Source organism: Lithobates pipiens, unplaced genomic scaffold, assembly GCF_037356315.1.
Source record: "Lithobates pipiens isolate NorthernLeopardFrog02 unplaced genomic scaffold, aLitPip1_a1.2 Scaffold_27, whole genome shotgun sequence".
Classification (NCBI taxonomy): domain Eukaryota; kingdom Metazoa; phylum Chordata; class Amphibia; order Anura; family Ranidae; genus Lithobates; species Lithobates pipiens.
Genome location: NW_027507788.1, coordinates 42960475 through 42975843, shown reverse-complemented (window position 1 = coordinate 42975843; position 15369 = coordinate 42960475). Strand labels below are relative to the sequence as shown.

Here is a 15369-nt window from a genome sequence, read left to right as displayed (position 1 = left end):
TTTTCACATCAAAGATTGCCCTTTATTGAAAACATGTGCATTGTACAACAGCAGACATAACATTCTCGGTATTTGATGCATAAAAATTTTGCCAGTCCTGGGCACCAGGCAGAGGGGGAGGGGTGCGCTTTAAAGTAGTGTAAAGGTGGTTGGACTGCTTTATACCCTTATGCTATGTACATATGGCTTTAGATTTAGAACATGTTTCAAATATTTCCGATGGACTAGAGTCCAGTCAAAAAATCCATTTGTCTGTATGCTAGTCCGATGAACAAAAAGCAAAGCTAGGGCAGCTATTGGCTACATGAACTTCCTTATTCTAGTCCGGTCGTACGTCATCACGGTCAAATCCGTCAGACTTTGGTGTGATTGTGTATGGCCAAGTCCATTCAGAAAGTCCGTCAGGAAGACAGTCAGACCTGGTCTGTCGAAAAGTCCGGCTGTGTGTACATGGCATTAGACAAGAAGCAATACTACAAAGAGCGCAAAGCAAAACCATACCTGAGCAGTAGCGTTGATGTCTTTCCTTCTGAAGACCCCATAGTTCAATGCAACTGCAGTATTATCGTTTATAAGCTGAAGCACTTTAAGGCCAGCAAGTTTAGCAGCCTGGAGAACAGACCTGCGTTCTGCCTGATTAAAGAATGCAGGAACCGTAATTACTGTATCCTTGATGGACTGCTCTGAATAAAAGAAATAGAAGGAAAAAATAAGTCAGTAGACCTCAAAGCTCAAATACTACTCAAAATCTACAAAAAATTATTGAACCCAAACATTCCCTCTTACACAGTTTAAAAAAGGTTTTGTGCTTTTCAGTTTCCTTTAATTTAGAGAGTTTATATTCAATTTGATCTGATATTTTAGTTAAGCTTGAATCAAATTAAATAAACAGGCAATTTAGTGTCAAACTGGCATGTCATGGTGTAGTCTTCGATTGGAAGTCGCATTTTTCAGTGTTGTGCATTGAATCAAGATTACTATTAAAAGCACTAGTTCTGATCCCAGTTAACCTTTTTTTTTTTTTTTTTTTAAATCATGTGACAAGTTGGAATCAACGGGGCAGGGTCAAATAATTATTTCTCCCCACGAAACAACATCTTCACTCAGATGCATTTAAGACAGTACAAAAAACAAATACAGCCCTGACATCTCCATCTCCACATATATACATACATACACACATACACACTTTTTTTCATATTGCAGCCAACCTCAAGGCAAGCAATTTTTAGAGCGCTTAAGCTTGCAGGGTTAATTATGCGAACATAAAAAAAAAAGTGAGAGGAATCAAGGTATGCAGGTAGACACTGTAGTCATTGATTATCTCTGGGTAGAACAGTGATCAGGATAATTTTTTTTTAATATACCTAGCAGGGGTGTTAAGACTGGCATAATCCGAGGTTTTAGGGGGAAGTAGTATTTGGATGTCAGACCTGCACCTCCGAAATCATTTTAATCCACTACCCTTTTAGTGGCCACAGATGCCCCAGTGTGCAACTTTAACTGCACAAATTGCATGCGTTTAGAAGTAGAAAGTGTTAACCTGCAAACTCCTCAGCTAGGGATCTGGAGTAATTCAGCATCATTGCCAGCAATTCTTCTGGTGAATATTTCACTTCTCTAAAATATCAGAATAAAAATAAAAAAAAATAAGCAAGAAGAAAAGTTTTATACGATCAGTCACAAACAATACAATGTTTTCAGGCGGAGCTCCCCGTCTACTAGGGTGGCTTTAAATTTCACTAGTCTTTGGTTTACACAAGATGGGGTTTAGCGTGAGAAAGTGCTGTGTTAAGAGTCTAAGAGAAGCTTTTCACTTTTAAGCATCTAAAAACGGCCATCAGGTCCACTTTAAAGCTGAATTTGAGAAATTTAGCTACTTTGTAAAAAAAAAAATGCAGGCATACCATGAGTTAGACTAATGAGGTGCTTGCCACCTCTTGTCTTAACAATTATTCACATCTAACAGGTTTATGTTCTCCAAGATAACTTCCAACTCTGCTCACTGTGGTCTCAGTTCCTTGAAGAGCAGAGTCGCTGGCACAGCTATGGCCACCCCTCTTGCTTATTCACAGAAGCCTTTGTATTTATGTGAACTCATTCACAAAATACAAAGGCTTCTGTGAATGGGCAGTAGAGGGGAGAGGCAGGGCACGCATAGTTGCTGTATGTCCATCTCCATGAAAACAAACAATAAACCTGTCATAAGCAATAGAGATATGTCCAGAAGGCAACATGCACTTTTTGCAAAGTTGTTGAATTTCTGGAATTTACACACTTTTACAGCACTTTTTTCCCCCCTCCTTAGAATGCCATGGCCAGGTGGAGAGTTTGCTTCAATTTACTTCCAACGTCTACATGCTTCTATGTACCCTAAATCCAAACTATTTTTCATGTTACTTTTAAGATTATGGAAAGCATAACAGGAGAAATTGGAAAACGCCAAGTTATAAGATTAACAATAACAGTATTATGGAAAAAGATTTTGCAAATAGAGTTCACAAAACATAATGGAATGGTATTTAACCAAAAAAAATAAAAAATAAAAAAAAAGGATTAGTCCTGTATTATAACTAGTAAAGTGGTTCAGTTCTAAAGGCAGAAGTTTTTTTTACCTCAATACACTCCATGCATTAGGGTAAAAAACTTTCTGGGTGCTTTAAGCATGGTTAAAAGGAAACCTAATTATTTGGGAAACAAAAAATAAAAAATTACATTACAACTTACTCTGATAACTTAAAAAGGGTTGTACCCCTAATATCATCCTTCACAATATCATAATCTGGAAAGCGCTTTTTAAAAGCTACAACTTGTGGGTTCTCTGCCCCTTTCCCCAACAAATCCTGGAAGAAGCGGAATGTCAGCTTGGGATTCTTAGCTGCCTGTAAGAAGATGGGCAAGAAATAGAACATAAAATAACTGTCATTTATTATAGTAACTTGGACACATAAAATGGTGAGACCATACATAAAACCAGACAAGAGAATTTAAAGAGTTAATAAGCATTACCAAAAACTCTAAAAACAATATTTTTTGTCTAGGTCCAACACTCAATTAACACCAACTTTAGAACAGAGTTTTCCCGAACCCTGTATAGTAACCACTGCAGTGAGCAGGCTCCAATGAAGGTAAACTGTGCAGGCATTAATGCATAATGATGCTACAAGTGCGTTGTGAGCACCAATCCATTGCCACACATTTGCTTCTAGCACTCGCTGTATCATTTAGGCTTGATCCTTGCGCAGTGTGAATTCAGTTAGAGACTGCACACTGCAATGGTTACTATATGTTGCCTGGCTTCTGGGGATGAATCTTTTGACGACCCGAATAGAGAATGGGGAGGGTGAGGAGGTCAAAAGCCAGGCATGAAAGATACCAGCCACAATCCAAGTTACCTATTCCTAGCCTGACCCTTGGACTTTATCCTTTACTGTCTCTCCACCAGCAGCATAGACTCAGATTTAATTGTACTCAAACCCACTGTTACTGCAGTTTTGCCAGACCCACAATTTGCAGCAACATGCCATGCATCCTTCAGCGCATTTTGTCTTATACTTTAATTGTCTGCCTCTTGGACCAATATCTGTGACAAACTGTTTCAGGGTGTGCAAAAAAACTGCAGACTCTGGGTGTGGTTACAAATGCGGGCGAGGCTAAAAGTCAATAGGATGTGCACAATTTTGAAAATCTGGTAACCTTAGCAAAAAAAAAAAAAAACACAACGAACCACACACGTGTGTGTGTGTGTGTGTGTGTGTGTGTGTGTATACACATACATACACAAAAGGGTTTAGAAAATTTACAACCTCTGCTGAATACAGGAGTATCGCAACAAAACAGTTCACCTAGCGACAAACCCCCCCACACAGGATATGTAAACAGGTTTTCTTCCATCTTGCTCTGTGTACTTTGATGGTTCTCAAATAAAAAAAAAATGCAGAGGCAAGAGGGGGGCTATAATGAACACAAGGGGAAGATTTACTAAAACTGGTGCACTCAGAATCTGTGCATGGTAGACAATCGGCTTCTAACTTCAGCTTGTTCAATTAAGCTTTAACAATAAAACCTAGAAGCGGATTGGTTTCTATGCAGAGCTGCACCAGATTATGTGCAGGATTAAAGTCCAGAGGGTATGGGCAGGGCAATCGTCTGAGGGAAGGGCATGGACAGGGTTTAATATGCTACCCTGTTTCCCTGAAAATAAGACCTAGCATGAATGTTGGTGATGGCTGCAATATAAGACCTACCCACACAAATAAGCCAATATTTGAACATAAGTACAAACTTACCATCCCTAAAGAACTATCTCCAAAAAGGCGTTCATTTTCTTTCAACGTGATAGAAAAAGGGGTTTTTCTCCTCGATTCCCTAAAGAGATCATTAGTGCAAAATTATGAAGAAATTCTATACTATATAATAAACTAAATATAGGTGCAACTTTAAAGCTAGTTTCATCTGCTTATAATTTTTTGCTAGCTTTGTTCCTCCCTGACCTAAACATGCTAATGACATTTTTAAATGTAAACTTTTTGTTTTCATTACGGGTTGTTTTAGACTTGGTAACATCATTGGGTTATCTGTGCTTCTATGCAATGCAGGCAGTCCATTGCTGGTGGTAAAAGCAGGCAGGGTCCTGTACATAGCGCCCTGCACATATCACAGCACTCATGCAAGCAATGGGATGGCTCTTGGGAGTCTAGAGGAGTGGGTGATGCTAGGGAGATTGGATTTGCATACCCTAGTTAGAGCCCACATGTGGGGAGGCATAGAGGGACAGTCAGCCTGGGAATAAAAGATGAGGGGTAGGAAATGTTTTGAGAGGCATACATCTAGCTGGACAACATGAAAGATGAAGAATTCCCAGGGTGCATCCCTCTTTTTTTAAACAAATGAAATCAACCCTTAATAAAAAAGATGGCATGAAGAATACCGTTTGTCACAGTTCTATCCTCTGACCCCCGACCCCCCCCCCCCCCCCGACAGTAGTGTCCCATCGCCCTCTGTCCCCCCTTTCATCATCCCTCACAGCAGTAACGTCCACTGCGCCCCCCCCCCCCCCCCCCCACATCACAAACAAAAATTTTCCTAAGATTTTTTCCTATGACTTTTTAGAATAAACTTTATTGAACTGTGGCACATACATTTAGAACAGCATACAATATGTAATTACACACTAAAGAAGTTTACAGCAGGTTACAGAAATATTGAATCATACAATGCGATCAGCATTTATCGTCGGCAATCATAAGTAATGTTATTTCCCACTCGTCGGTCAGATCAACCAAGGACACCGTCGGCATTCTTATTCAGCCTGTGATGGGGAGTCTATCCTAATTTTATGTGCAGGTATCAGTCGTTCAGCCATCAGTCCCATACCTTCTTGTATTTGGCTGAGCAACCTCTGTTGGTGTAGATGCACTTTTTATATGGCAGGACTGCATTAATGTCCGCCTTCCACTCCGTTAGTGTAGGCCTCATCCATTTCCTGGCAATAAATTCTCTTGCGGAGAACAGAGTTTCCTGCAGAAATATTTTAGTGCGTCTGTCGGGCACCTCCAGAAAGATACCCAAGGGACATTGCTTAGGGTCCAGTCCCATGGGCGCACCCATGTTGTCAAGTAGAAAATTCACCACCTGCTCCAAAACCCATGTAGCCTAGGGCATGACCATATAAAAAAAAAAAAGGTGGAAGAATGCGCTCAGGGCCACCTTGCACATTGGAAAGCTGGATAGATATTCCTTCTTATATCTCACTACTCTGAGAGGAGTGAGATAAGCCCTATATAGTATAGAAATTTGGGATAATCTGACAACCTGGGAGATGCCTCCTTGCATGACTCAAGCGCCTCCTCCCATTCCCCATCTTCCATAGGGCCCAAGTCCCTTTCCCACCCTGGCTTCGGGGCATACGAGGTATTGCATGTCATAGTAAGATGAGATGAGGCCTTTGGGATCTGTGCTTCTAGCTATGGACATAATAGGATTAGAGGTGGGTAGGCCTCCTGTGGAAATTGTGCACATGCCGCGTGTCGGACCTGTAAATATTGAAAGAGCATGTTTTGTATCGCAAAATCTTCCTTTAGTTGGTTAAAGGGCTTTGGGATACCTTTAGACAGCAGGTGTTTAAAATAGTATATACCTCGTGAACTCCATATCTCTTGACCCTGGATATTTAGAAATTCTACCATGTGTTTTGTTCCATAATGGTGTTTAACCACTAGAGATCCGCGCTATAGCCGAATGACGGCTACAGCGCGGGCCTACTTTGCCGGGACTACGTCTATTGACGTCGTCCCGTGCACGAGTTGCCTGCGTTCCCAGTGAGGGGCGCGCTCTGTGATCAGCAAGTCTATGAGACTCGCCTGATCACGGATAGAAGCAAGGGGTTCGATCGCCAACCCCTTACCACGTGATCAGCTGTCAGCCAATGACAGTTGATCATGTGACATAACGGAGCCGGTAATCGGCTATTTTCCCTCCTCGCGCTGTCAGTGCGAGGAGAAAAAAAAAGCCGATCACCGGCAACCGTGATCGGGACATCAGCCCCGATCACAGCCAGCTTACCAGTGCCCATCTGCCCCCTGCCAGTGCCACCTCAGTAATAAAAAAGTGCCACCCATCAGTGCCCACAATCTGCCTCAACAACGATGCTGCACCACAGTGCCACATATCCGTGCCCAGTGTCATCTACCAGTGCCCAACAGTGCCACCTATCAGTGCCCATCAGTCCCATCTATCAGTGGTACCCATCAGTGCCCCTTCGTGCCACCCATCCGTGCCCATCTTTGCCCATCAGTGCCGCCTTATCTGTGCCCACCAGTGCCACCTCATCAGCGCACTTCAATGAAGGAGAAAAATTACCTGTTAGCAAAAATTTTATAACAAACTATTAAACATGATTTTTTATTTCATTTAGCATTTTTTTTGTTTAGCAAAAAATAAAACTCCCAGCTGTAATTAAATACCACCAAAAGAAAGCTCTATTTGGGGGGAAATTTTTTTTATAAAAATTTAAATTTGGGTAGTGTTGTATGGCCGCGCAATTGTCAAAGTGCATCAGCGCTGAAAGCTGAAAATTGGTCTGGGCAGGAAGGGGGGGGGGGGGGGGGGTTTAAGTGCCCAGTAAGCAAGTGGTTAATCATAAGTTGTGATCCTTAGTTTAGTGGAAGCTATTTCCCATATGCGTCTATATTGTTGGAGGATGGGTGCAATTTCAATATCCGAGCCGGTGGCGCCTGACCCTGTGGTTATAGCATATAGTGGGTCACCCGTTCGTTGTGCCCACTTAAGGCAGATCAAATTTATAAAGCGATCTCCATCAGTATTAGCGAGGTGAAAAAACTGGGAGAGCTGTGCTGCAATATAATAGTGGTTGAAGTCCGGTAATGCTGTGCCCTCCTAGGACTTTTAGTTCGAAATTCTATCCATGGCCAGCTTTACTCTTGGCGTGTACCTTGGGGACCATAGCCAGACCCCAGGCCTGTAATATTTGCTCTGGGCACTATACAGGTTCAAGACTGGCTATATCCATCTATAGTTCCCAGACTTTGAAAACCCCCTTGTGGATACGGCCAGTGAAGGTTTCTCTGTACTTTTACAAGCAGGGGTGTCCAACCCTTGATCTTCCTGGGCCACAAATATAATCCAGTAACAATAAGGATAGCTGATGAACAGAAAAAAAGTTACGTATCGCGAGTTAACGGTCCCCGATACAAAAAAAAAAAAAAAAAAAAAAAGGAAAAAAAGGAGGAGTAGTACATCTCTTTTTAATAAAAAAAATAAAAAAAAAATTACAAAAAAAGGAGGAAGAAAACAAAACTAGTGCGATATTGGGCACGGTTTTTATAGAACACATCATCAAGAACTGGATCGATGGATGTAGTAGCAATTCTCAAGATGCTCATCAGATATTTTGCCCAGTGTGTGCTTCTAAAGGACCAGTCTTCCCCCCAAAAAAAATTAAATAAAAAAATTTAAGTTTTCTAAATCGGCTTCAGGTCCAGGCACCTTGACTAAGGGAAACTGGCAGTGAAGTCTTGGGGCTTCATGCCTGGCTTTCAAATGCGAAAGCCACACTGCATTTTCTGAATGCTGTCTTCTGGGAACTGTGATGTGTCCCAAAAGGTAGAGCTGCAGTGATCTGGCCTGAGGTGTGGGAGCAGGTACCTGTCAAAATCAGGTACCCACTCTGGGCTCCCACCCACAAAAAGTGCCAAATGTAAAAGGAGGAGAGGGTTGGAGGAAGAAGAGTGGAACTTTTTTTTTTCATAAAAAACAAAACAAATTTTAAGTTTATGATTTTACGTTGTGCCACATTCATAGCCATCGAGGGACACAGGTTGGACACTCCTCCTCTAAAGTGTTAATAGAAAGATATGGTGTCGATATAGTCTATATCTGGAAAGTAGTATTCTAGTCCTTCAATCCAAATTACATTTGAAAAACTGAACCTACTTGTTTAAGACGATTTCCATAGGAACTCCTGGCTTGACTATAGCAATTTTCAACCATTCGAAGCCCACATCCACAGACATGACTGCCACAGACTCTACAAAAGAAAGAATACATACAAATGTATTTAGCAGAAAATAGATCAGCCTGCGCAAATGCAACATCTGAATTTAGGGAAATGCACTCTGCACTGCAGTTAAAGTGTTGGTGGAATCTCAAGTTTGACATTAGATCACATTTGGCTATGCAATTTCAAGTTCCCACATAAACCGGTCTATACTTTTAGCTTCTTCACAGGGGAAAGTCTCCGGTGGGGGGAGAATCTGAGCAATCATTTACAGGAATGCCTGTGGGCTGCAGAATACACTGGTGATTTACACATCTGGGTAAGGAGAGGCAAGTGAGACGCCAAACAGCTGTACACAGAGGCAGAGGATTCTTACCTTACATAACTTGTGAGGTTCTGAGCATCACCAAACATAAGTGCAATTTGCTTGTTTGAACGATGGAATGGTTTCCTACTGCGTGAAGTTTTCTAGATCTTATTTTGCAGAGTGGAAAATAGAGGAAATTTGAGCTGGTGACAGAGGATTTATCAAACTAGGCACTTTTGGTTGGGATCAACTCCAACCCCCTTAACAGTCCACAGCACCAGTGAGCGATGGAGGGGCTTGAAGTAGAGCCGACTGGGGTCAGCTGTGGAATTTGATCGATGCTGCAGCCATCTAGGGGGGAGTATGGATATTTGTTGTTATTTACAACCACACTTTTTAGGGGTGTTGAAGAAAGTTATGATGATGAGAAGACCAACCCCTCTGACAAGATTTTTCAATGAATTTTGGAATGAAAATCGAACTGTGTATGGCCAGCTTTGTAGGATCAATTACCTCAGCATAATGTAGACACAAAGATTTGATTGACTGCTATCAATTGCTTCCCTTGAAGGTGTGCGTGTGTGCTCCTGGTTGCCTTTAGATGTCAGTGCAAGCAGCATTAGGCTGGATTCACACCTATGCATGTTTAGTGCTTTTTGCATATTTGCACTAAAGGACAGGTTCCATATGAAACCATGCTAAATGGACTGTAGTGCAAATCTGCAAAATGCACTAAAAAATGCATAGGTGTGAATCCAGCCTTACCATGTCTTGAATGCAGGCACGAAAACAGATAGGAAACACAAAAAATGATGTTATGAGTATGCCAAAAAGACACAAAAACCACCACACACAGACGATCCTGCAATACAAGCAGCTGAACATAGGAAAAGTAAAGCTTTGCATATGGAAAGTCACGCTTGGCCTCACCCCCTATAGTTTCAACAGGATCACCTACAATGTAGTGTGCAGCTTCACTAACAATGGAGAGGTGTGGAAAGCTGGTGTGGCAAGCTGGTGTGGCCAAGCTCAACAGCTACTCTAAAAGTCAGTATTTGTATTAAACGTCACTTAAAGGGAACCCCTACTGGAAAACACAGGGAGGCAAATATTGCCCACAGCAAACCTTTCCTTATAAGAATGCCGACTGGCTTGTGGTTCAGGTTTGTCTCCTTCCCATAACCTGCTTGAGTGCTCTGCCCTCCTCATCTTGATCATGAACTGTGAAACCCATAGTCTGAAGCCCAGTGACATTTTTAGGCCAAATTCTGGTGTACGAACTTGTGATGCCCCTTGCCTTCTGAAGCTGGACGACAAGAATCTGTACAGCATGCTCATGGGAAATCCCTATATACATTGCATAGTGAATGCATCTCTCTCTGAGGAAGAGCTGGTTATATTGCCCAAAAACTGTTGCGGGGGGGGGGGTGGGGGGGGGGAACACACACACTACCAATAAATATTGATTTGCAAGTACAAAATTGTGATTGTTTTTATTGACTGTACATGTAAGTTGCTACAATAAATAAATACTTTCACAAGTGAGATGGGCTTCACTATATGCTGCTTAATTTTCCATTTGGTGATATCCCCTTAACTGGGCGAGGCGCCCACTGACTGCTGGAACTTTTTATTGCTGCCTGGGACAAGTGAATGGATGCAAGCTTTGCAGTGTATTTTAACCACCTATGTATTAGTGATTGACGAGTTCAGATGTGATCCCTTGGGAAGTTATTAATCAATGCCCATCACTTGCTGATATCTGGTAAGCAGATTTGATTCTCACATGGTGTGGTGTGCTTCCCTACACACTGAAAACTGGTGAAGGGATCAGCATCTTTTACTCTTAATACTTCAAAGACTGTTGCTTTTTATTAGCGCCACATGTGGACTTTAGACTTTTAGATTTGCTTATCAACAAATAGTGATGGCTGCTTTCCTCTTCCAATAACAGTACCTTTTTCAGTAGTGCAGATACCTACCCGTTTATCGTTTTACCATTTGTATGCTCTAGTACAGTGATGGCGAACCTTGGCACCCCAGATGTTTTGAAACTACATTTCCCATGATGCTCAACTACACTGCAGAGTGCCTGAGCATCATGGGAAATGTAGTTCCAAAACATCTGGAGTGCCAAGGTTCGCCATCACTGCTCTAGTATTTGCCGCTCTCTAGTTGATTGCAATATATCACTATGGACGTTTTTGACTTCAGGAATGCACATTCTCTGTCTTTTAAAAGATATTGTTAGTAATGTGGAAGTTCAACAAAATATATTGGAGGCCTATTCAAGCAGAAAAAAAAAAATCTCATGGTCGCAGAAATCCATGGTAATTGGCATGTGGCCAATATCTGAATGGATAAAATGGTTCAGGAGGAGCCTGAGGTTTGAGATCATCCCTCAGGAGGATGAACCAGACCTCCAAGGCTGGTACAAATATTTTAATGATGTCGGACTCTACCTCCTGCGATTTATAAACGCTAGGAAAATACATAAATTGATTAAATTAAATGAGGACATATCAGTAAACTATCACCCTATAAAGAATTAGATTAAAAAAAAAAAAAATTTTTTTTATATTCATCAGAAGAAGAGGATCCTCGAAAAAGGAGGATCTGTAACAGAGATTAAGAGTAAACAGGTATCCGAGTGGCAGGTCAGGAGGTCTGCTCTAGCTAATGGAGGAGCTGATCAGGGCCCAGCCACTAATACAGGATCTACTATAGAAGTACCTCGAACATTAGGGAGTCATAATAGTAATGCTACCCCAGTCAGGGGATGGAAGAGGGTTGGGCCTAACAAAAACACACCAGAACCACCCACAGGTAACTTGAGTTGCTCCTCACAATAACTCAAGGAATGGTCGTGCTCAATAAAATAATTCACAACGACCATACCCTGATGAGGTACTCGTTTATAATCAACATGAGCCTCTAGATATAGAGACTATGTTGATTACACGGAAGAATATGATAGATATTTTGTTCAGCATTCCTCTTATTACACACCAAGATCCTCGACATAGGCCATCAGGATGGGATAACCCTGGTTGTTACCACCCCAGGGCAATCGCAACATCCTACTGAGGGTCCCCCACCACAAAAGGGCCTTCAAAAAAGCAAGAGGAGTGAGAACCAAGATGGACCAGGGGGGGACATCTTATGCATGGAACATCTTAAAACGATAATACGTTGAGCTAGAGCTGCACTATTAATCACATTTTTCCCTTTGCGATCTTGACAAAGGATTTCCTGATTCTTTCTATGCAGAGAATTCTCTGCTCTGCTGAAGCTGACAAAAATAAATAAATAAATAAACAAAGCCCACACACACGGGCAGTCTGCCAAGAATAACATTCTTTAGCAGTGGAACTTAAGTATAAACATTGTAACAATCTGTCCTTTAGATTAAAGGAATACACTTTGGTGCGTAAATGAGGGAAGTTTAACCACCTAAACCTTTTTCCGACATTTGTTGGTTTCAAGTTAAAAATCTTTTTTGCTAGAAAATTACTTAGAACCCCCAAAACATATATACAAAATAGAGTCTGGCAAAGCATCGGAAAGGAGGAAGTCTTTGGTAATGTACATGGCTTCCAGACTTTAGGCAGTCATTGTCAGTAAAGGATTCTTAGCAAAAATTGTACAAATGCCCACATAGAAAGCAGTTTCCTGTAGGGGCATTAACCAGGAGCATCGGCTGGGGACCTGAGAAGAGGAGGTTCTGAGCCACTCTGTGCAATTCCACTGCACAAAGCAGATAAGTATAAACTAGAGCTGCATGATTAATTAAAAATTTGCAATCTCGATTCAACTCCCATCACGATCTTAATCTGGCGCAATTCATGTAACAAGTGCAGAGCTGTCAAGGGGGAAAAAAATAAAAAAATAAAAAGCAGCTGGTGTTCTGCCAAAATCTGCCCCCCCCCCCCCCCAATCGGATAGTGTCCGCCTCGTACTGCGCAGGCGCATCGCTTGCGCAAGGATGGAGGACAAGGAGACTGCGAAAATCTCCGAAAATGAACGGTGCCTGCGCACTTGCTAGTACCTTCTGCCCCGAGTCCAGGTTCAAGCCCCACCATGCAAGTGGACATACAGTAGCACTTAGAGGGCCCCCTCGCCACCCTTCGGGCACGGCCTCACTTCGCTCTGCAATTTTTTAGTCTAACTCTATGTCCACTTGGATGGTGGGGATTGAAGCAGGCGCCATTCATCTTCGCAGACCTTTAGAGTCTCCCTGTCCTCCGTACTGCACAAGCGCAGTACATGGCGGACACTATCCAACCTGGGACAGTATTCGACACAACACCGGCAAAGTTTACCACAGCATTGCTCAGTGCAAAGATAAAAATAAAACATTGTATTGAAAAAAAAGGGATTAACTTTGGTCTTGGGGTTAGTTTAACTGCTTAAAGACTAAGCCTTTTGCGGCACGCAGTGGCCGCGCAGGGGGACTCGGGTGACTGGGTGTTGTCGCCCACCCCGTTGTTTCACGCGTTGCACTCTGCGGATGGCACGAAGGGTATAATCTCGCAATGTTATCAGATGCTGCTAGCGCAGCACCTGCGTGGCCATCCTTGCAAAGCACTGTCGCTTTGGGAACGAGATGTTGGCGCCCTTACGGGTGAGCAGTGGGGGGAGGCCCTGCAGGCTATCACCTACTGTTCACTGAATGTGGCGCAAAGGGTCTCCCAACTCTACATCATACTGAGAGCGCACTATACACCGGTGAGACTGAGTAGGATGGGTGGACTGGCTGACCCCCTGTGTGGTAGGTGCGGGCAACACGAGGGGGACCTTATTCATCTCCTATGGCGTTGCCCGAAACTCCACAGATACTGGAAGGAGGTAGTGGACACTTAATGCGGTGTTTCACACGCAGATACCCAGGGACCCAGTGTGCTGCGTTCTGGGGATACTGGAGGGGGTGGTGTCGTTGGAGCCTATCAAGGTGGCAGTCTCCAGGGCGCTGTTCCAGGCTAGGAAGCTTATTTTGCTAGGTTGGAAATCCGTAGAACCCCCTGTGGCAGCGACCTGGATAACTCATATGGGCAGGACCCTTATTATGGAGAAATACATTTACCAGCATAGGGGATGCCCGAGAAGGTTTGAGCGCCTGTGGTCATGCTGGCTGGACACCCCTGGGCTAAGTCCAACCGAACTAATATTGTCCAGATTACTGTAGGATGTGTGACGCAAGGCAGGTATGTGAGCCCTAGCTTGAAAATGTTATACCGTATATACTCGAGTATAAGCCGAGATTTTCAGCCTCTTTTTTGAGGCTGAAAGTGCCCCCCTCGGCTTATACTCGAGTCATCGCTGTCTGCCTGCTCGATCAGCGTGTCGAGCAGACAGACAGCGGCCATTCTATAATTCAAAAGCCGCGCCTCCGGCTCCGCCTTCGCCTGTGATAGGCGGAACACTGAATTTCCCAGCAGCCTGTGTTCCGCCTATCACGGACATCGTCTCATCCTCGTACTACGGATGAGGATGAGACGATGTCCGTGATAGGCGGAACACAGGCTGCTGGGAAATTCAGTGTTCCGCCTATCACAGGCGAAGGCGGAGGCGCGGCTTTTGAATTTTACAATGGCCGCCGAGGCGCCGACGAAGAGCGGCGATCCTGGCAAGGCACGGGACGGAGGCAAGGCAAGGCACGGCACGGGACGGGACGGAGGCAAGGCACGGAGGCTCGGGACACAGGCAGGCTGGACACACACACACACACACACACACACACACACACACAGGGATGGATGGATGGATGGAGACACACACACACAGGGATGGATGGATGGATGGACACACACACACACACAGGGATGGATGGATGGATGGACACACACACACACACAGGGATGGATGGATGGATGGACACACACACACACACAGGGATGGATGGATGGACACACACAGGGATGGATGGATGGATGGACACACACACACACAGGGATGGATGGATGGATGGATGGACACACACACACACAGGGATGGATGGATGGATGGATGGACACACACACACACAGGGATGGATGGATGGATGGATGGACACACACACACACAGGGATGGATGGATGGATGGATGGACACACACACACACAGGGATGGATGGATGGATGGATGGACACACACACACACAGGGATGGATGGATGGATGGATGGACACACACACACACAGGGATGGATGGATGGATGGATGGACACACACACACACAGGGATGGATGGATGGATGGATGGACACACACACACACAGGGATGGATGGATGGATGGATGGACACACACACACACACAGGGATGGATGGATGGATGGACACACACACACACACAGGGATGGATGGATGGATGGACACACACACACACACAGGGATGGATGGATGGATGGACACACACACACACAGGGATGGATGGATGGATGGACACACACACAGGGATGGATGGATGGACACACACAGGGATGGATGGATGGATGGACACACACAGGGATGGATGGATGGATGGATGGATGGACACACACACACAGGGATGGATGGATGGATGGACAC

At 43.8% G+C, this 15369-nt stretch overlaps 1 protein-coding gene across 2 annotated transcripts in view; it reads right to left on the bottom strand.

Annotated features, from left to right (window-relative positions):
• The window catches only part of HYOU1 (hypoxia up-regulated 1), a 64251-nt gene that overhangs the window by 42980 nt on the left and 5902 nt on the right, over positions 1–15369 (bottom strand). For both annotated transcript variants that reach the window (XM_077456894.1, XM_077456895.1), the window contains exons 3-7: positions 8455–8548; positions 4290–4368; positions 2728–2882; positions 1544–1620; positions 502–683 (exon numbers count right to left, since the gene is read on the bottom strand). In XM_077456894.1, coding sequence (XP_077313020.1) covers positions 502–683; positions 1544–1620; positions 2728–2882; positions 4290–4368; positions 8455–8548 — 587 coding nt within the window. The remainder of the gene's footprint in view (positions 1–501; positions 684–1543; positions 1621–2727; positions 2883–4289; positions 4369–8454; positions 8549–15369) is intronic.